The sequence below is a fragment of the Oreochromis aureus genome, linkage group 5, assembly GCF_013358895.1.
Source record: "Oreochromis aureus strain Israel breed Guangdong linkage group 5, ZZ_aureus, whole genome shotgun sequence".
Lineage (NCBI taxonomy): Eukaryota > Metazoa > Chordata > Actinopteri > Cichliformes > Cichlidae > Oreochromis > Oreochromis aureus.
The window spans coordinates 27,229,445-27,252,924 of record NC_052946.1 but is presented as its reverse complement, the minus strand read 5'-3'; the positions used below and the strand labels follow the sequence as shown (position 1 = coordinate 27,252,924).

General features: G+C 36.3%; 1 protein-coding gene across 3 annotated transcripts in view; it reads right to left on the bottom strand.

The window, feature by feature from the left end:
• Positions 1 to 1,460: 1,460 nt before the first annotated feature.
• Positions 1,461 to 23,480, bottom strand: part of raly (RALY heterogeneous nuclear ribonucleoprotein) — a 118,301-nt gene continuing 96,281 nt past the window's right edge. Inside the window, exons 6-9 of one of the 3 annotated variants that reach the window (XM_039611897.1) lie at positions 20,682 to 20,801; positions 17,410 to 17,582; positions 16,235 to 16,282; positions 1,461 to 5,818 (exon numbers count right to left, since the gene is read on the bottom strand). In XM_039611897.1, the coding sequence (XP_039467831.1) occupies positions 16,238 to 16,282; positions 17,410 to 17,582; positions 20,682 to 20,801 (338 nt within the window). In that variant the 3' untranslated portion in view covers positions 1,461 to 5,818; positions 16,235 to 16,237. Of the gene's footprint in view, positions 5,819 to 14,357; positions 14,411 to 16,234; positions 16,283 to 17,409; positions 17,583 to 20,681; positions 20,802 to 23,480 lie in introns of those variants that run through there. The other 2 variants (XM_039611899.1, XM_039611898.1) reach the window with 2 other exon arrangements.

Here is a 23,480-nt window from a genome sequence, read left to right as displayed (position 1 = left end):
AGAGTCAGTTATCAGCCATTGTTTTTGTTTTTTTCAGGACTTCTACCTTGCACTTCAGCTTCCTTTGGTTTGTTTGTATTTTTTCAGCATCACGTAACAGTTTATATGTACTCTCCCTGACATTAGAAATACAAAATTCTTTGTAATTTTTTTTCTCTCAAGGGATCTGTCTCTGGTCTGTTACTGTGTAACAAAAGTTGGTGCTTTTGCTGTGATGGATGAAGTGTCACTCAGATATAGAGACGCAAAATATTGCATCGTTAAATGTCTTTGTTTAATGAGTAAGCTGGCAGCCAGAGCGACAAGGGATAACAGAGACTAGACTTAAGCCGTTAATCCCCAGGGCTTTGTTGTTAAGTAATGAGATCAAGTTATGAAATTAACATTTTTCAGTTTCAGGTAAAGACAGCATGCAGATAAAAGTGAAACTCTCTAAGTGGGTCAAAAGGACAAAACACCTAGAAAATCAGACATGGTGAGGGTTGTGACTTCAAAGCCTGCCTCCAATTTGAACTGCTTTCCAAAAGCCAATTAAAACCTTCACTCACTATACTCTAACAAGTACAGTATATCAAATTAGTTGAAATGGCATCATTAAAACCTGAATTATTTAAGTGTTGCACAGTCTCAAAAACTGCCAGCAAATCATTCATTTTAAAAGCGTGAGAAGGTAATTTAGAAAGAAAGGTTTCACACACACACACAGACAGCCACAGACAAACCTCATATATATGAGGTTTGTCTGTGGCTGTCTGTGTTTCCCAAGGTGACATTGTAAGTCATGTACAACCTTTGCACGTGTGAAACCTTTCTTTCTAAATTATATATATATATATATATATATATATATATATATATATATATATATATATGTTGGCTTTAGCTTTATTCTCGCCTAAAAAAGCAGTGTGGACCCACTGGCTAACATTTTCTCCACAAAAATCTGTTTCAGATGTGAACAATGAGTATTTGCTTTTAATAATTTCGATGGATAAGTACGGTGTGAAATGTTATGTTTAAGGAAATCTGGTTGAATAAAATTTGACTTGACTGGTATACATTCAGTTTTTAACCACCACATTTTCCTTTATGATTAATTATTTGAATCATATATATACAGAAGAGGATTAGGACCATGGGAAAAAAAATGTGGGGACAACTTTTTTTTCAGAATTCTGAGATTAAACTCTGAATTATTTATTTAATTGTTTTTTTTTAATGTACAATTGACATGTTCTCTAAATGCATCACATGTATGCAATGATTTCCCAAATTTAGTGTCGAGTTAGGTGAAGAACAGATGCAAAGTGTGAGAGAAAATGGAGAGAATAGCACTGAGGAAAAAAAGCACTGCTTCACGGGGAATGTTAAGAATGTTAACTTCAGCTTATAAGACTCTGATCACAAAAGTCCTCAGACAACAATCACAAGTTCCAACCCTTTTATTTACATGTGTTGTAAAGGCCTCCAGCACCCTCAGTGCTGATGGAGTATTCAGTATCATCATACACAAGTCATTAAAAATAACAGCAAAGCCAACATCAGCATGTAGAAATCAGACTGGGATGGACTTGACTTTAGGGGCAGGTAGAGGTGGGGAAAACGGGGGAGTGGGGGGAGGAGAGAAGAGAGCCTGAAACAAGAGCCATATACCATTTAAAACACTTTGAATTCATAGTCAGTTTTCATTCTAGGATGAGAAGTAAAGTCAGAGATCATTTTATAGTCAAACATAGCTCAATTTTACATGACGTGATGGGCAAAAATCTGCAGTAAGACCTGATTATTCAAGGGTGTTTAATAACCATAAAAATGTAAATAACACCTTAACAATCAATACGGATCAAACATCAACTGGCTTCCCAATTTACACAATGAACTGGATATAAATAATATTGTTCTGTTACTTAAAATAAATACTGTCTCTTCATACATGAAATTTAAAGAAGAAGGAGAAGACATTCAGAATGGAAAAAAAATAAATAAATAAAGAGTAGACTGTCCAACAAGAAAAGAGGAAAAAGTTACAAATTAAATTAAAAGTTACAGATAAATATTTACACTAGATTTGGAAATATGAAAGTAAATATTAAAAAAGAATTTAACAGAAGACAAAATATGTTAACACATGAATTAAGTGAAGAAAGCAAGAAAAAGATATCATCAATCAAAATGGGAGAAAAGAAATTTGAAAAAAGCCATCATAAAGGTTCAGAAAGTGAAAGTACAGTGATGAGGCAGTACGGTCATTCAGAGACAAACTTACACCACCAATAAAGAGTGAAAAAAAAATCAATGTTCCACCTTTTTATGACCTCTTTCCCCATTTTTCTCTTTACTATAGACACAGACAAAACATCCCAAATACTTCAAACTTTCAAGATATCTTTGCTACCAGGCAACAGTAATACACTTCCACAATGGAGCTTCTCAAAGCAAAAATGACCAAGTTCTTGAACAGTTACATGATTGTGTCCCCACATCATTTTAGTTAGGTTATTCCTGAAACTGGTCCAAAATGAATGACTTACCATACACACACACAAAAAACAGGTTTTTCAGTAATTGTGTAAATGAATGTTGCTTCTTTTAAACAAAACACAGAGCAGCAAAAATATTCTCAGTCCACTCAAATACATGTTATAAAAACAATGATCCTTTAATAAAACTATGTAATCAAACTTTTTTTCTTGTTTCTGGGTAATAAATGATGTTTTTCCTGACTGTTTCCCGTTGATGTCTCAGTGGTAGAGACAATGTGCACTGTACTTTTCAACCTTGGCGTTTTTCACCAAAAATCATTTTATGTAATTACTATTTTATAACCAATTAATTACTAGTTAATAGACAAGATCAAAAACAATCTTATAGTGTATATAGTATAATAGACAATAATGTTTAAGATTATATCAACTGGTGTCTGAGACCAGTTTATTGCTGCAGTGTAGGGTTGTTAAGGACTCATTCTGGGCCTCCAACCTCTTGATTTAAATGACGTCACCATCCAACTTCTACAGTGGGATTATTACTTTATTCATTGTATAAATTTACTCAGTATTAATAACAAATTTATATCAACTGAGCAATGTGATTAAAATAGTTTTTTTATTCCATAAATGTCAAATTTTAATATTCTACACTATGTCATTACTCAGTATGAATAAATATGTATTCACTTTAAATAGAAGAGTTTATGGTGGCCTAATGCATAAGAGAGGAATATACATGTTGTCAGTTTTCTAATAATTTTTTCTGACATTCCATTTATTCAATTCGATTTTATGACTATTAACCTGGGAATACACTAGATGAAACTCTGTTTCATTACAGCTTTAAGACAACATCCCAGGACCCACCACAGCACATTTCAGAAGCATCCAAGAAGCTGATGAAGAGGGCATAACGTCAGACACAGGGATGGCATAGAAAATCTGGTTAGTTTTAAAAATATAAAAGACCACCTTGTGACTAAACTGTCGACTTCAAAAGGCATCCAGTGTTACTTAAAGCCTTCATTGCCCAGCTTCAGACTACATCAGGAGCCTTTTAGGAGCAAAGTGTACTCTGTATGTATTTTTTTTTAATTGACTGGATTCTCCATGCTGTTTCTGTGCCCAGCCTCCTGGCCTCCTTATCAGCTTTGTGCAGCTTGATGTGGCCTCTGTAAAAACTAGAGCCGGCACAATTTTAAGTGATGTAAAGCTGCAAGTCTGTTCTGGGATGCTTTGGAATTCACTGGTGTATGTCTTGTGGAATTGCAAGCATTGTATTGGATGGTTTAATCAACTCAGGTGGCTGCATTGGAGCTGGAATGTGACACAGATAAGCCCAGTGTATTTCAGGGGTTTGTCTTTCTGTAAGCATACATCCCATAATCCTCTGAGCCAATTTCTTTGTAAAATCATACATGTTGATTAAAACCAATTTGTTTCAAAGACTTTTATATTAGGTTGAGGCTGAAAGCCTGAAGTTTGAAAGGGTTTTTCCTAATAGCTAGTCTTTTCAGGGCCTCAGCCTCAGTTTGTAATGGGACATTGAATTCATTATTTATTTATTTATTCATTTTAAAATAGAAGCTGAATTTCAAGTATTTGTCTTTGCTTTAATGCTTCCATTTACAGTAAAAATTATAATCTACTGAAAAATGATTGGCTGTAGATGTTTTCCAATTTTTCATGTTCCCCTGAGCTAACGTGTACTGATTAAAAGACTCTGGCTTGTGTTATTTTAAGTAAGTCACTGTAATTGTATCAATAAAGCTACTTAATGATGTCATATTTGTGTAAAATGTGCTAAAAATGGCGAAATAATGATTTCACATGCACAGATATTCACTTCCACTTGAAGTTCTTTAGCATCCCCTCTCTGTCACATTACTCTGTTGTACATTACACATTACATTTGTCGTACTTACCTTATTATGAAACCAAACAACACCAAGACCGAGAATGAAAGTATGCATTATGATAGCATAATTATTGTTTAATTACATTAAAAATGAGACTTGAAGTAATCCAGTGAGTTATCTGCACATCCTTTGGCACACAGCAAAAAGGTAGAGCTGACTTCATTTTCATCAACAGGTAAAGAAACAGGATGTGAACCGACATTCTTGTTGGTGTCTTGTTGTAATAAATAAAATGTGGTTAACACAGTCTTTCAATCATGGAGGCATGCATGTATGCATGTTCACACGTGTGTGAGCATGAATTGTCAAGCATATATATGCCCTCCAGCACTCCATCCATCAGAAACTGTCAAGTAAAATGTTGCTTCTTTGTGAACTTGTCTGATTAATTTTACATGTTGGTTTATTTGTGTAGAGCCTATACTACCCAAGCGACAGTGAATACATGCACATGTGAAATATTTGCTCATCAGCATCTTTTTTATGTTGTTTTTTTAGTTCATTGCATGATGTTCGGCATTAACCATCCTATTTCCCTTGCAATTTTAGCCCGACCTGGCAGAACACGGTCACTTGATATTTGGGATTTTATGAGGCTATAATTGTAACAGAACGATTAGAAAAGTCCTGGTGTGCATGCTTAGATTTGCAAAATGTGTTAAATAATCTACGTGTGCTGCGATTTGATTACAAATGTCATTACAAACATATACAGATTGAATACATGACTGATGTAGGCATGAACAAATCTCAGTACATATTTGAAGATTTTTTTTACATGTTTACAAATCTGATTACTCACACACTGATTGAGGTATGCAACTCTCTGCTCAACTCTTGCAAATAATTCTGCAACAATAATAGCCCCCGGGACTTGTTTTTACCTTGATATTAAAGAATCTATACTAAAAATAACAATCTCTATATGTTGTCCATTCAGTCATATTTTATGGCCTGTAAAGCAGCAGACGGTCTGACAAGCTCCAGCTTTCCCAAAGAGAGCTTTTCTGCGAGTGTGTAAAACCTGTCAGTTTAAGATGTGTTTTGACAACAGCCTGCTGTCTTTACTATCCCCCTGTTGCTCTGACACAGTGAATCTGGCTCCATCGCTAAGTTTTTTTGTTTTTTGTCTTCTTTATATCAATGTGTGTGTTGGTGTGCTAGTGTGTGTAATTCAGTTTATGCACTCAGGCAGTAACCTGCTGTTTTATTATCTTCCTGTGGCTTGGACAAAGTGTCAAGTATGTCTCTTTGCTGTGTGTTTTTACAGTTTTGTCTGTGTTAGTGAGTGAGCTTGTGAGTCTCATGATCCCTGCTGTTTGATGGTCTTCCTTTTCTGTTCTCTAGTTCTGTCTGTCCAGAGCGCTTTTCTCTCTCTCCCTCTGTCTCTTCCTCCACAGTTCCTAATACCTAAGACAAAGAGGGAAGAATAGTTCACAAAAGTGGTACAAAACAAGCATCATTATCTCAGAAAAAGTGCATGCAAATTCATCAAAACATTCAGAAACCAAGCAGGGAGTATAGTCAGTGGATGTTGCATTAATGGATAGTCCAGTATAAGCTTAGTTGATGAAAGTAAAAAATAATACATCTTTATAATTACTACTACTACTACTATTAGTAATTTCCACTGAAAAGATGTCCCAAATTATAGAAACAAAATCATATCAGTGTCACAAATAATACTAGTTAATTCCCAAACTCTGTCACAACAATGACTGTGTTGTGTCAATGTGAGTTTTTGAGGTTGTCAAGGTGATAGACAACTTCTCTTTTTCAAATATTTTAAGACTCTCAGCTTATTATTTTTACTTCTTGACACTCTGAGAAACTGTGGCTCTAAAGATGTAATACATCAGGCACAGTCAGTTCAGCTTCTTTTCCCACCTGCTCATGTTTAACAGGATGCAATATGTGTCTTTGAAAAAGAGGCAGGGAGTCATTCTGTTGAAGCTGTTGAGCAACTCCTCTATTTTTCCCAATAATAGATCAATAGAGAGGGAAGAGCAATAGTAGAAGAGTCTGGAAAACTTAGAAACAGAGCTGAAATACTATCAAAAATTCAGGGAATCCATGTCAGATGTAAAATTTTCCCGTGGACATGATTGATGGTGGAAATATCAGGTGTGTAAATCAGACTTACTAGCTTACTAGCTTTCAGTTATTTATTCTCCTCTCTTTACAAAGGAGAAATAGCAGTTAATATGGTGTTATTCTAAATATAGGACAGAGACAAATTACAGTACCACATACTAACGACAGTGCCACAGAACATTATAACATGTCTTAAGTCTTATAGGGGACAAATTTGATGATGATTATTATTACTGATTATTTTTATATTATCTTGAACATATCTCCTGTTCTGGTCAATATTTAAAGGTTTGCTTCTAAAACAGTGATATCTAAAAAAAATATATAAATAAATAGTAAAATAGTTGTCTGTCATGCTGAAATTTCATTTGTGTTTTGTTTTTTTCATTACACAGTTGCTTATTTTCACGCTGATGCGTATATTGGAGCCCATATGTCAACAGCATGATGGACATGATGCCTAAAATATGACGTCTAGTGAAGTGCTACATCTGCGCAGGGTGCGAGGTACCCTGTGTGTACAAAGGCTTTGATGTGGGAATGTGGAGAAATTGAAGAAGCTGAACAATGTAAGGCTAATACAGTAAAGTACTGAAGGTCATCAGCACTGCTTACATGCACATAAAACTATTAGTGATTTGTGAACTGCTGTCTTGTCTGTTGATAACAAGGCAGTTGTCTTTCTTGTGTGGTGCACAAGGAAACGTAACCTTTTGCTAGTGACAATGCACATTAATCAGCATGACTGCAAACGTGCCAGCGTCAGTGAAATTGCTGTTGTTAAATCAGACACTAAAACACTGATACGATATGAAAGTACAACATTTAAAACTATTAAAGGACAGAATGAGAAGAAAAGGTAAAAAAAAGCATAAAAGAATGTAAAAAATGTCATGTGAATGCCTCAATATACTAACTAAACATCTGTATCATAAGTTGTTTGCGTTTTGGAAAAAAATGCCGATTTGACTAAAGGTAAAATAATCCAGAAATAATCCAGTTTACAGTTCATTAATAGATGTTGTTGTCAATTTTAGTGATTTCGGCCTAAAACATTTTGTATACATTTTTTATTATGGTTTGGTAAATTAAGTTTTACCCGCTGTGTCTGCGCTTTTCAAGTTGTTGCATCATCTCCCATTTGATAATCTCATAATCTACAAACTCCTGTACTGATACATCATTGAAATGGCAGCAAAGAGTAACCTCCTCTTACACTTAGTTTTTCAACCTGGCAGCGACAACAACGCCAGCAGTTGTGACTTTTGGAGCATTGCCATTCATTAGGGTGAAAACAACAAGCTAGGTGTTAGAGAGCGCTTAATATCACTGAAAAACTTGAGACCACAATGCATATAAATGATCGGTTCAAGAAGCAAAAAGTTTTCTACATAACTTTGCTTGAACAGGAAAAAAAAAGCTTAGAAATTGTCCAGATCTTCAAACAGGAGGATTGATGATCTGTCAAAGCAGGTCCATGAGTCTCAGGCTGAGTGTAGAAATGATTCAAAAGGATTTGACAGTTTTAAAATCCCATGTAAAACTTGGTCCAAGAATTTCAGCGAAACCACAATAGCTTGATCTCAATTCCATAAGATTGAAGACCTGGGATCCAGTCAAGATGCCATAATATTGATGTGGATACCATTAAAAAGACAGAGAAAAAACCCCCGATGCTCTTAGCACTGGAAAACCAATTTCGTCATCAGAGAAGCCGATGACCCATTATAGTCCGATTTATGTATTTCAAGGATAAACCTGCTATGCAGAATAAAGCCAAAAAACTTGACGGGATAAGGTATCTTCATCTATGATGTCGGGCAAAGATGGAAAGCTACTCCTAGCAATGAAAGTAGTTCTAAAGAGAGCTGCTTTGAGTTTTCCAACCACCTATCCAAAATTCCAACAAACACAGGCCAAAGTTCAGACTTTTGCTCCTTAAACCTCACATTAGGCATAAATTGAGTACTCTGATAATTTCATCATACTACATATCTACTGTACATTAATATTTACACACCTTATGAACTTTAATCTAAACTTGGATAGTAAACGTTTAGCCTTCATTGGTCTTTTTATCATGAGGAAAAAAATCACAATTTCCTAAATCGTGGAAGAACTCTCTCTAAAGTCACAATATGTAATGTTCTTAGTATTACTCTTAGTATAAAAATTGTATTATTTTCATTATTTATCACATATCTTCTTGAAACATCAAAGATGTCAGGAAGACTCAGGAGATTTTAATATCTGTTATACAAAACTAGGAATCAATAAGGACTGTTTTTTTTTTCCTCCAAAAAACTGCAAACGTTAAAGAAAAATAATAAAGAAGAATTATTTATTTATTTACAAATCTTTAAGCAAAGGAATAAATCTGGGATCTTGTACTATATTTTGTTAAGATGCCTTATATGTCAAGTACAACTGGGAATTCATTACACAGTTTTGGCATTATTTACATTTATTTATTTTACAGTTATAAGCTGATTTATGCCTGTACTGAATTTAACATTAACAGATTTATAACCAAACCAAACTTTGGCTATTGTTCTGCATTTATAAAGGAATCTTGGGCAACACTCACCATATTATCTGTTTCCTTTCTGTCTAGATAGGAAACATTACCATTACATCCATGGGTAAAGGTACTGAATCCATGTATTGGCTTATATCCAAAGCCACCTCTGCATGAGACCACAACTAGTTCCCAAGGATTTTCTCAGTTCCAGTGGAGTATGATATGGAGAGTTGTGTGTTCATGGAAGTCTTGGAATGCTGAAGAAGGTGAAGTGGAGTAGACAATCCTGGATAATGGTGAATGGTGCCAAAAAAAGAAATGCTAAATGCTAATAAATACTGCACCTCTGAAAGCTGCTTATGCTGTTCTGCTCCACTGCTTTCTCTCGCTGTTGTACCGCTTAAATTTAAGGAGGAATTGCAGTGCAGTTTATTGTCAGTGGCCAAAGTTTTTCAAGCAACAGATCACTGTGAGACTCAAAAAAAAGATGTTGTGGTTGAAAGTAAACTATACCTAGCACTGGTAGACCTGATGTGACTGCTGCCATCTTCCCTAATATGACAAGCAGAAATACCATTTTGCCTAATATGATGTATAACGGCTTTACTGCTGGTTTTCATGCATGGGAACTGTAAATCAGTTCACCTTTCACATAAAACCTCAGCTGGAGTTCATTCTTTGGCTCCATTTTTTAACCCCTTTTTCAAATTGTGGTTTGCCTGAGGAGATCGCTGTCTGTGTCATAGCTGAATTCCACTGATTAAAAACAGGATTGAAACCAGGTTTTTAAATGGCAAAATCCATATAATGACCATGGTTGTAGGGCAGGCAAATGCTTTGCATTAGCTCTTTGCCATCTTGTCCCACTGACCTAAATGAATCCCCAATTATTCCCACAGGTTCATATAATTCTAAATGTGACAGGTGTGATTTACCTTAGAAAGTGTTCTTTTTCATAGAAGCCATAAGATGGTCAAAAGGACTATACCAGGGGTGGGCAATCTCAGTCCACGAGGGCCGGTGTCCCTGCAGGTTTTAGATCTCACCTTGGATCAACACACCTGAATCACATGATGAGTTCGTTACCAGGCCTCTGGAGAACTTCAGGACATGTTGAGGAGCTAATTTAGCCATTTAAATCAGCTGTGTTGGTTCGAGGACACATCTAAAATCTGCAGGGACACCGGCCCTCGTGGACTGAGATTGCCCACCCCTGGACTATACAAATCTTAGAGAAGAAATAAGTAGAACTATCATAAGCCACTTTGTTAGGTACCTTGATGATAACGAGTCTAAATACACAAGTGTATGGCATAGACTTAACAAGGTGCTGGAAACATTCCTAAGAGACTGTGGTACATACTGATGTGATAGGATTACGCAGCTGCCACGGATTTGTCAGCTGAACACCAATAATATGAATCGTCAGTTACATGACATCCCAAATGTGCTCCATTGGACTGGACCTGGTGACAGTGGGGATCATTTGAGTACAATGAACTCATTGTCATGTTCAAGAAACGAGTTTGAAATGATTTGTGTCGTGGGTTTGTTGTCTTGCAGAAAGTAAGCCATCAGAAGATGAGTCATGAAAGCATGTAGCCCATTGTCTTCCCTGATGGTAACGAGTAGTTATTTGAGTTAGTGCTGCTTTACCATCAGTCCAAAGCAGTCTAACCGTTCTCCCCTGACCTCTGCCATCAACAAGGTATGTTAACCCGGGGAACTGCCGCTAACCTCTGTAAAATCTAGAGATGATTGTGTGGGAAAAACCCACTAGCTCAGTAGTTTCCAAAATATATTAAATGTATTGAATTGCTGTCAAGATATTTGCATTAATAAGCAGTTAAACAGATGTAATTAACAAAGTGGTAAATGAGGGTATATGCCATAAAATGTCATACCTTCTTCTCTAATATCAAAATAATAAAGAAATCAACATCAGCCATGAGCAGGGTACAAATACCAGTCTAGGTACAAATATAAGGTTGAAATATGACCCTCTAAAATAATTTAAATAGTGCCAATTCACATCAACTGTTATTTCAGGCAACTTTTCATTGCAAGTATCTTACAATATCAGCAACACGCCCAACACACACAACAACTGTAAAAACAACTTTTACAGGAAAAACCTCCAGCTAAAACCTTCCAGCTAAGAGGTAAAAATGTCCTAAAATAAAACTGAAACAGCTTTGTAAGAAGGACGAAGAAACCTTTTGTAAATTTAGCTGAGTTTTGATAATGTACTGACTACTTCACAAATTCATGATCGTACCACACATTTCCCTGCAATTATTCACACGGATATTTACTTCACATTTGTCTTACAAGGAATGGCACAGCTGCAGCAGCTCTTGCACAGACGTTCTGTTTCTCTTTGGTCAAGATTAAAATCCCTTATTAAACGTATTGCCATGAAATAGGAAACAGATATTCCCGAGCTTCCAGGATGAATTCTGATGACTTTAGTGATCCCTGACTTTTTCTTGCATAAACAAGAGAAACTGAACAAAAGCAAAGAATGGTTGTCCCCACAACTGATACATCTTTTGAATTTAAAATGGTGAAAAGTATTTGTAATGCGACAAATAAGCAATATATGATTTGCCAACTATAAAGTTGTTAGAGCCATTTTTGTAACTAAATGATGAATTCATATTGAATAGTTTTCAGTTTCTAGCCTGAACGTGCAATTTTAAACTAGCTAAAGCTTTTTAATGGACAGTTAAAATATTTGTTGAGAATAGTACTCTCTCTGATTGGTTTCCAATAAAGCAACTGACACATGATGCTTCATTTCACTTAATGGGATATAGACATAGTAGAAATAAGGAGTTACTGACTGACCATACTTTAAGGACCAAACTTTGCTTTTTTGGTCCATCAGTTAGGTTTTAGATAAATTAATGTTAAAAAATTTAAATTAATCAAATAATATTGAACTAATACAAAAATTAAGGTCTGACTAACAATGTTTTTTCCAGCAGGTAAGGAAATCCCAGAAAATTGATTCTATTCATTTGGATGTTGTGTTTTTAGTTGGAAAAAAACGTTTTCGTCATTCTTTTTCACTTGGATGAGACTGAAGAAGTGACTTGGATGAGTGATGAAACATTTCTCCCACTGAAAACAAAACTTCCAGATGAACAAAATCAACAGTTTGAGACTTTTTCCCACCAGTTATTTAATAAATAATCATCATCCAAATTAGCCACAAAAAATGGCTTTTTAGGGTTTTTTTTGTGGGTTTTTAGATAAGTCCTGATGTTCCAAAACTGCTCCTCACTTGTTTTTCAGTAACCCTTCATTTTCAAAACTTGTTTTGTAAATGTTTGGATATTAAATGGGAAGTGTAACGAGGGGTTAGTTTGCACATGAAACCTGCAAAAACATTCTGCTATATTCTAAATCACCAGTTTCCTAGATATATCTATTATCAACATAAAAGGTAAGGTAATGTAGAATAGAATAGAATAGAATAGAATAGAATAATCCTTTAATTGTCCCACAAGGGGAAATTTGGTTGTAACAGCAGCCAGAAAGACACATATACAAACAAACAGTACACAGTACACAGGACACAGAACAGAAACATACACAATTTTTCTTACATATTTACATTAAGGACAATGGTTACTATAAACAGAGTACTGTGATTGTATGTAACTGTTTGATTTACCTTTCTTTCTTTACTTGTTAGCAAGATTACTCAAAGGTTTATGGGCAGATTTGTTAACAGAGTTGACCATAAATAGGGCTTCACTGGAGCTTAGATGAAATGAGGAATTCTGGAATTTCTGCAAAAATTCTTTTCCAATGCAAGATGGGATGGTCCAAGATTGAGAGACAAAAGAGAGACATCTTCAAGAAAATATCACAAACATATCTAAAACCAGGGAGACAATTCATGCGTGGTGGGGAAAGAATTTGCAGCCTTGCTCAAAGTAAGTCTTGGACAGTTCTTGTTACTATTGGTTAAGGTAAGAAAAAAATCAGCATGGTCCCAACTTGACCTTAAAATAGCTGTAACAAAAGATGCTTTACTTCTTTAAAATAAGGGTTCATTTTGTATGGCATTTGACAGACACATGACACTACTGTGTCCAACTGTCCTCTCTTAGCAGTGAAATGATATCCTACTGTACATATTGTATTTGTTCTCAACACATGATTTCTGCAAAGAAGTGTGCACTCAATTCATAAACTGCTTTAGGCCCCTTTTCCTGGAAATAATCAAAAACAGAGATTCTGTTCAGTGAGGATTTGGATGTTGAGTCCATTAAGTCGAGGGGAAAAATTGGAGACGTAAGTGAACACTGATGGAGTGTGCAAGCATGTTTGTGAAAGAGAAGAACAGATCGATAAAACATTATGTTTCTCAGCACAAGACGAGACCGTAGAATTACTCAGTTTAACAGAAATAGGGGCGTTGTTAAATTTCTAACAGTAGGTTTTAAAAAAGAGTATATTTTCTGTTTTTTCTAATGTTTCATTAATGGTATCAGTGCCTCAGTTTTTACTTTAGTTTACTGTTGCATGCCGTATACAAATTGAGCACCACGAAAACAACTGTGTATGAAAATGTGCATTTCTTTTGGTGCAAATACTAAACAACAGCAATTTTGCAATCATGCATGTTAAAAAGATTCAAATCTGTCTTTTAATGTTTTTTTTCCAAAGTTAGCAAATCTCTGATGGATTGCTAAGTCATGTAAACTTTAATTGTCAAATAAACGAATAAACAAATATACAAAAAATGTTGTTACATAACGAAATCAATGGTGTTGTTTAATAAAAATATTATAATATTATAAAACAATGTTGAACACAGAATAATTTCACTTCATGAATTTATATAAAATCAGCATGTCACATCTGTGTTACAGTTTGATTTGCTTGTTTTACCTTGTCTAGCAGTGAGCTACTTTGTTTAGACAGTCAGATTTGCTCCACTAAGATTCTGTAAGCTCTCTTTTCACTGAGATCTGTAGATCTAATCAAACATAAGCTGAAAGAGACAGTTAAAAATATATACATATGTGCTCATGTTTCGTATATTATGCAAAGGCATGTATCAGGATTTATTTAGTAGTGTCTCCAAACAATTTCAGGCAATTGCATGCTGTGACAACACTCGGATCCAGATGTAAGAATTTCTAAGATGACAAAAACGCTACTCTCGCAGGAATACAAGTATGGGGATCACTACACAGTGTAAACAGTGTTCTCATATTTATTATGTTGAATATTGTTGTAAGGTGGAGTGGTGGTTAGCCCTCCTGCCCCACAGCAAAAAGATCCTGGGTTCAATCTGGCTGCCGCCCCTCTGTGTGGATTTTGAATGTTCTCGCTGTGTCTGCATGGGTTCGCTCCGTGTACTGCAGCTTCCTCCCACAGCCCAAAGACATGCATAGTGTTAGGTCAACTGGAGAGTCCAAATTGCCCATAGATGTGAATGTGAGTGTGTACAGTGAATGTCTCTCGATGTGTTAGCCCTGTGACAGATTGGTGACCTGTCCATGGTTGCACTTGCTTGGCTGTTGAGATAGGTAACCCTGAATTGGGTAAGTGTAAGAAAATGTCTTGAATATTGTTATACAGATACAGATAAAGATATACTGTACACTGTGTTCTCACCAAAGCAGTACTCATGTAGAGGAACATGTCTGTATACTGGCTCCAAAACCACACATGAATCTAAATATACAGTTACAGCTGGTCATATATGTTATGATGTGGTAGATAATGTGCAGGTAAATCAAAAGAAAGAAAGAAAAAAAATAGCATAGAGTGCCGCACTGTTTCCCTTATATACAACAATATACAGCAATATGTCTGTGTAACTACACATAGTCAGTGCAGGCTGCAGAAATTGGGGATTAAACCTGTGTTTTTGATGTAACATTATAAGGACCTGGGCTTAATCAAATCCACAGCTTTGAATTTATGTTGATAACCATGAATGTTTTCAGTCACTCGTATATTTACGAAGGCACGCAAGAGACTGTGCTGTGTGTATGAGTGTGTGTGTACATTTGCACAGTGCTATGTGTTATTTTCATAACTTCTTGCCCTAAGCCTGCACAAATTGCAAATTTCCTCCTCTCTTATGAGAAAACAGTTTCACATTGTTCAGATTTTCCATCTTTTTAATATTATTTCTGACTCCTTTTGTATACTTCAACCACTGTCACATTTATGATGCTTTTAAAATGCCATCGGCTCATTAACTTAATATCAGCTGAATAAACTAATTTGTTTCAGAAGACTTACTTGTAAAACTCTGCTATAGTAGTTAATTCAGCAGAAAACAAGTCATAAATAAAGTTCCGGATTGGTACTACAAGACTGCGATGGTAAGTAAGAAAATGGATTACCGTAAGATAATTTATTTACTGGACTGGACCAGCGAGTTCAAAAGCAACACTCGCTGAGGTGGGCGAGTTTACTCAGCGGAGCTCCCAATGAATCTGATCAAACTATTTCTGAATCAAAAGCCTAGTTCTCAGCGACATTTATGGAATTTTACATGACTAGTGCAAAGCTTTTGTTTGGTAATTTCTAGTAACTTCATCTAGTTTCAAACTAGATGAAGTCCAGACTGACTATGACTAGCCCCTTCAAAGCATTTCAGAGATTTTGCCTTCGAGTCTTAAAACACTCAATCTTTAGAACTGAAAATCTGGTAATGACTGGAACTGTTTGTTCCAAACATGATTAGCTACCCCCCGGGTTATTTCAAAGTTGTTTGATAAATGGGAACTGAATGTGTCTGCCATGTTTTGCACGAATCCTCATTGTACATAATTGAGAACCACAATAATGCAACACAAATCTACAAAAATACTGAAGTTTTTATTTTTTTCTAAGCAGGCTTTAAACAAAACTTTGTGGTTTAGCGATTTGTTTATCCAATAATAAACCAAACTCTTAAGTATGACTTTGCTGATACAGTTTTATCGTTTGTTTATTTTTTACTGAATTGCTGCAGGAACACAAATGTAATACACTAACAAATTACAGTGACAATAAAGGAAAGAGGGGAGCCTGGAAGAACTCACCTTATCTTTGACTATAATAGAAAGAGAAAGCCACACTGGTCGTGTTCCTCCTTAAAGCCAAAAGCCAGGGCTGAGGTAATTTGTTAATCTACCATGATGCATACAAAGCCACATCTTTGTATATCAACTTCATAATGGAACACTCACCGTTCATGGGTGAATGGAGTCCATTTCTGATGATAGGTGTCTGTTTTCCTGAACAAAAGAACAGAATATCAACCAAGAGTCAAAACACACACAATACTGATTACATCTATTCAAGTTTTGTGATTATGGAAAATTTTAGGACAAAACAAGGAACTGAAAATGTGGATATAATTAGCATTTCACATGATAGATTTTTCTTATTCTTTATTACAAATTATCTGTCATCTGTAGCTAAATTATGTATGGGACGTTACTAGCATTTAAGCTCCACAGTTTAAAAAGGCATTACATTTTGGAATAAGTATAGTATATCAGATACATTTTGCTCCAATTGTCACATACTGATGCATAATAGGGATCCCACTGAATTACTTAACAAGTGTGTATAACATTTTTCAGCATATCTCACAGAGTGCAGCAGAAACCCCTCTACATCCTAAATCGACACAGTGAGACCTTGGACACATTTTTCCACTCATGATGTCACTGTTCTAGCACTTTTCACAGAGTTAAAAGAAAACATGAAGGAGAAGTCTGTTGCATGTGAAAAAAGTTTGCCTTCTGACACAGTAAAAGTTCAGAAAGGGTATATTTTAACCCAAACAACGACTTTTTCCTAAGCCTTTCTCAGTTTTTGTACCTTAACATAACGACAAGAGTAGACTACGAAAAGTAAAATCAAAACAAAACTAGATATTTTTAAAAAACAAAGTTTTAGACACAAGGATGCCTTCTGGGTGGGAGTTTGTACCACAAACTCTTCTGAGTTCCTCTTTTGGACTTTTGTTCATTTTTATACTACTTCTTTTGACAAGATTTTACTATGCATAATGAAAATGAAAAATTAAAATCCTACAGTTCCAACAGAAGCTCTAAATGTATGTAGTATCAGTGTAAAATAATAAGATGCATGTAAGGCAGGGAAAATGATAGAAGATACTCTGATCACTGCAGTTCTGTCTGTAATATTGTAGGATATTGTAGGATATATAAGGCATCTTGTAATGACTGTTATTATAAACTGATACTGTTTACATATAACTGAATTCTGTTGATGAAAATTAACTAATTAGGGCTCAGATGGTTGAATCCTGCACTAAAATCATCTTTGTGTGGATAAGAAGTCTCGACTTAGGTTTCACCAGATCACACTACTGTTTGTCACATTAACTCACCATGTGGTTGTGGTTATCATCCTGTGTGTGCTCTCCCTCCTCTTCTTCATCTTCCTCCTCCTCTTCAGCTTCGCTGTTCTGTCTCTGCTCATCCTCATCTTCAAGCTCTGAACTTGATTCCTCCCCTCCCTGCCATGCCTCCTCGCTCTTGCACTCCTCTGTATTGATCAAATCTGCATGAACGCGAACACACACAAGAAACCCAAATGTGAGATGGACATGTCGCAGCTGCAGCTGCGAAAACTGTAGATCGGATTTTACAAATGCTGATGATCCATGTCTTTGAGGAAAGAAAACACGGCCGTCCTCACGGGGTAATCTGATTTGAAAATAGGCCTCATGGAATAATAAAGAAAGAATGGAAATTTAATCCAGAATGAAGGAGTAATTTTTGTTTGCTTTGCTTTTTTTGCAGGATAACACTTCAATGGTCTTAGTCAGGCAAGTGTTATTGTTACTACCCCTCTTGCAGTAAAACTGTAAGGGAAACACAAACACTTAATTCTGTACTAAAAGCCTTAAACATCAGAACATATCTTTAAAGAGTTCTAATGGCTGAAGCCTCAGAAATCCCACATAAACTCAGGACTGTGGAATATGTCTATTGGCCTTTCCCTTAAAAGCTTGTAGATGGAAGAGCCTTTCATAGTTAGTAAAACAGAGAGAATAATGTCAGCATTAAAGTTCAAGTTCAAGTTCGTTTGGGCACTTGACGAGTGTTGTTTCAGTGCTGTAGCAAGCCAAGATGTTAGCTATGTGGTACTTAATCATACAAACTTTTTTTTTTCTGTGGTCTCTGTCTGCTTTGTTTATTTTTTCAGAAGCAACATTTCGTCTTACAAATAGATTTTATTTATAGTTTATTTTAAGAAAAATCCTTCACAACACCTATTCAAGTCAAAAACACTCTGGAAGACGTAAGCATTATTGCCAAACTATCAAATCAAGAGACATCTTCATGTAAGTACAGAAAGTGAGTAAGCACCAGTAATCTCGTTAAAACAGATAGATTAAGGTTCCAGCCATCCTTAGCAACTTTCCTCTTGTGCATAGGCCGAATCTATGGACAAGAGCAAAAGCAGGCTTCAGAATTGTTTGGCAAAGTTTCAAAGGTGGGCTGCCATTCAGAAATCTGGAATCAGGCAACACAGACACTAACATTTTTGTGTTTCTAAAGCTGCATCCCAGACTCCTCGTACGGATACAAGTCAACTGTTTCTGATTTCTTCTCATCTTGGACTTGCTTGCTTGTGCCTTTGTATTTCTTAAGTTTTTTTTATTTGTATTTTTTTATTGTCAGTATTGTAATCACATATTGGTACAGTTTTTACTGCAGTGATTAGTCCTTTTGACCAATTCGCTCCTTTTAACCATTCTTTGTTCATGTTTTTTTCTCTCTAAAGTTTTACAATATAAATAGTTTTATAAGGCCGATGGTTATTTTATGGTAACACTTATAATTACTTTGTTTAGTTGTACGGCGAAGGAGCAAATTGTTTATAAGGCTTTGATTTATACTGTATGCATGGCCTAGTGAGGTTATTTCAATATAACATATGAAGTTGATTCAAAGCATTCAACTTGTGTTTGTTGGCTATCCACTGAAATTCTCAATATGAAGTCCAAGGAGAGGTTGATGCCAGGAAGGAGCCAATTGTTAGGCTGAAAACACAAAATGAACTATCAGGAAGAAACTTTACATGTGGCCAGATTAACAATGTGATACATTTTAAAGGAGAAAGAATTCACTGGCCAGCTCAGTGAGACCAGAAAGCCTGAAAGACCACAGAAGACAACTGAAGTGGATGATCAAAGAATTTCCTTTCCCTTTACCTTCCTCTTTCCTTGGTTAAGAAAAACCCTTCACAACACCTACTTAAGTCAAAAACAGTCTTGAGGGTGAAGGCATTGTTGTCAAAGTCTCCAATGAGAATTCAGCTTCATGACTTTAAATACAGAGGGTTTACAACAAGCTGCAAACTGATCGTTATGCAGAAGAAAAAGCCAGCCGACCCCAGGGACAAAACCAAACAAAAAAACATGTTTGGACAGATGAAACCAAGAATCATGGGAAGAGAAAAGTATGGAGAAGGAAAAAACACATCATGATCATAAGCATGGAGGATAGTGAATCACTAGATTTTATGATTGGAGTAACAGGATGAATTCTGAAGTGTACAAGGCTATACGCTCAACTCAAATCCAGCCAAACGTTGGAAAATGGACAGCACTTCACAATACAAACGAAAAATGACCAAACGCAGAAAAACGAGAAGGTGGAAAGAGGTGAGTGAAGAAAAAAAAGACAAACAAACTGGGACCATGCGTTGTGTGGAACTCCCCGTAGCCTAGGCCTATTTAAGCTTAACTAAGCGAGGGTTAGTTAGAGGGATCCAGTCCTAACCATAAGCTTTATACAAAAGAGGAACGATTCAAATGCTGTGATTACTCTGGAAGTAGAAAAAGTCCAATTACATGTGACTTCCACCATTGCTCCCTTCACAAAACTGTGGCTGCCAGAAAAATAATTTTTTTTGTTTTACTAATTCTGATTCCTGAAGAGGACAGACTCCAAGGTTGGCTGGAAACACAACCAAAAAGCAAACAAACAAAAACTGTGCTGTAATCTTGATGCTGGTGATCTTGAGCAGCTTTCTCAGTAAGCACACAAATATGACTGAATTTAATGGCCCCTCATGTATGGAAATGTTCTTAGGATGCACAAAAAGTGATTCTGCATGCAAAATTACTGGGTTTTATGACACGTGCACACTGGACAACTTTTTTCTTACTGCCATGTGTATGTTAGTAAATAAGACTCATTTTAAATCAGCGGGCTCATGCTCGCTGCCTCCAGTCTGCATGCTATTTGTTTACAGCTAGACCCCCTTTGCTCTATACAAGAAACAAGTTTGCTTGGAGGTGAAGTGGAAACAATGTTGATGATATAAGAGAAAAGGCTACACTAAGACACAAAAGAAAGAAGAAAAATAACAGATATTGGAAACAAATAATGGTTTCCAAGGTTCAAGGAAGACCTATACAGTTCAATAACTGATTTTGCTCAGCTAGTGCAAAATCACAGGGACAAAGTCAAGGGCTGTTGAAAATTAAGTAATTGTTTGCATTTATTTAGTTGACCATTACTATTTTACTACTGTTTAACTCCGATTAGCATAATCAGAGTGTGCACTGGGTTTGTAGAGTTCCAATTCCTTGAATGCTTTCATTTATAATGTAAGGTATGTATGTGTGTGGGGTGGGGGTGTCACCTGTGGCAGCTATGTGTGGGTCTTCTGTGATCTGCTCCAGTCTGCCCAGCAAAGCCTCGATGTTGGCTTTAATCTGAGTCAACTCTGACTTTATCGCCTGAAGTTCTGTGCCTTTCACTGCTGATAGAGAGACACAGACAAACATAGACAGAGAGGAAGAAACAGAAACAGAGGGGAGGGAGGTGAGGAGGGATGTAAGTGTCCATGTCCTGATTAATAAGCCTGCAAAGAAAGCAGCACACACTTTTACACACACTATTGTTTAAATTGTTATCCTTTTCCTTTTTATGACAGTAACATCTCTTTCATTTTTGATCCTATTTTGAAGCTTCATTTGTGCCTTTTTTCCTTTAAAAAAGTGCCCCCCCTAAACTTTGAGATTCTCTTTGATTTGATCTCATATCTCAGATTTCTAAGCAGGCAATACAAAACTTTTGCTAAACTCTTGAATTAAAGCTGGACGTGTGCACTTTAATCACATCATGATCGTTTGATTTAAAATCCATGGCGGTGATGTACAACGACAAAACTGTACAAGAAATGTGTCACTGTCTCCAAAGCTATGGCCCTGGCTACATCGGGTCCCTCTTCTGATTACTTTGATGGAAATCCGTAAATATATTTTGATCTTCATCGTGTGCTAGTCAAAAACTTGATGTGTTAGTAGCACCGGAGATAAAGTCAGGGGATCACCAAGAACATCTGGAGTCGCGTGTTGGGATTCATGAGCATCTGTGCCAGATTTTATGACATTACAGACAAATATCCTGCAGTGGATCAAAGTGATGAATTGCAGTCTTATTCAGTAAATGTAAAATTTTTTCATCTTTTTCTTTAATCAAAGTACTCTGATGTATTTCTGTGAAACTTAATAGATTTTTCTGATCAAACGGATGAAAGCTTATCTGTGTTTTGAAGATAGAAATGTGAAGAAATCTACTCAAGTTTTATACTATTTCTATTTAGCCTTCCATTTTCCCCTTTAACTCTACCAGCGTACCTCTTGTGTCCTCACTTCTGCACCCGTCCTTCTTTTCTGGTCTTTTACTTTGTTTTTCTGTCCTTTTCTTTTAGTTTTACATTGTATTTGTATTACATTGTATTAAAATTCTAGTTTTGTGTGCCTCTTTTTTTAAAGCACTTTGTGACTCGTTTGTGAAAAATACTGTATAAATAGATCATTTTTTTCTTTCCTTGCTTGCCTTACCTTGCTGAGCCATGCCTCCCTGAATAAGGTTAAATGCAGACAATTTGGTTCTCTCAGCCAAAGTTAATTATTACTGTAATGTAGTAGTGACAACCTCACCCTCTTTGTTTAATCCCATTAAACCTATAGGGCAATTCAATTTTTGTTTTCAACCTTGAATTTCGACAGACTCTTTGTCTGGAAAAATTCTCCCTTTATTATTCCTACAGTAAAGATATCAAAGGCAATGGAACGGATAAGACGTACACATCCAAAATCCAAAAGATGCATCTCTGTTTGACATAAAAATAAGACGGTGGAACCCTTTGATGACCTTTCAGTGATCTTACACGCACACACAGCCTCACACAAAAACAAACCTTGAGATAAGAGGCCTGCCAGAAGCTAGTAATAAATCGACACATTGCTGCAGTGACGGCGTTAGTTTCTCTTTACCACTTATCACGACCTCTAGGGAAGAGCTGTTTTTTACAGCATACAGAAGATAAAAGTTTTCAAATTTAATGGGTGTTCTGCCTTTGATGCCTGTTAAGATTGTAAAGACTTCACCAGAAGCAACTGGACACAAGCTGCACTGAGGCTGTGCACGTTGCTGTAAGGACTGGGGAAAAAGACATTTTTTCTTTTAAGTAGACTTCAGTTAAAGATGGCTTGTCGTGCAGAAATCGATGATTGGATTAATGAAATTAAATTGTTACCAGGACTTCATGTCTTCACTCTTTCCACCCTTCTCCCTCGCACACAAACCCAAGAATTCCCATCCCCCCTGCTTTTTACAGCTTGTCTGTTCATTACAAGTTATACATGCAGGCACATCCTGAAGCCTTATCACAGAGGCTCTTTTAGAAGGTCGTTCTGACTCCAGACCCCAGGCGATAAAAGACTTGGCAGTCTTTTGTTGCCTGCTTGTGCTGCCATGGCAGTCTTTTGTTGCCTGCTTGTGCTGCCATGGCTTTTTGCCTTTTTCCATCTCTGGTATTAGCCACTGGTGTCTGACACTTTTATTTTGGTCTTACATTTTTTTCTACTCAAGATTTTATGAACAATCACTAAAACTCTGACTTTTGCTCTCTGACTAACTCATGTATACCTTTTTGATCTTTAAGCTCGAATAAGAACAAGCTCAATTCAATACAAAGAATCGACCTGAGCAACGCAGTTTCTGCTGCATTAATGCTGCGCTATCTGGAGAATTGTTATTTTGTTGTCCAGCACATAAGATTCCTTTCACACTTAAAGAGTCTAATTTTGATTGATGAATTTATTAGAGTTATTTGACTTCAAACAAAAGGGACCCAGAATCTGCCTTTAATATCTCCCAGCCCACACACTGTGACGTCAGCTCCAGCCAACATTCAGCTAATCCGCATTGTTCAACCCACGCCTGGCGCCTGCTGAATTCTGGAGAGTGTCACCTCTTTGGACGGCTGTGTGAGAAGAACCAGAACCAAAAAAACAACTCTGGATCCAACTCATGACTATACCATGAAGGTAATGATGCACCATTCCTTTCTATGACAAAGACCCGCTGAAATTTTAATGTGATTTAATTCGTTTCCTGTAGCATTTTGCTCACATAGACCCCCTACCCC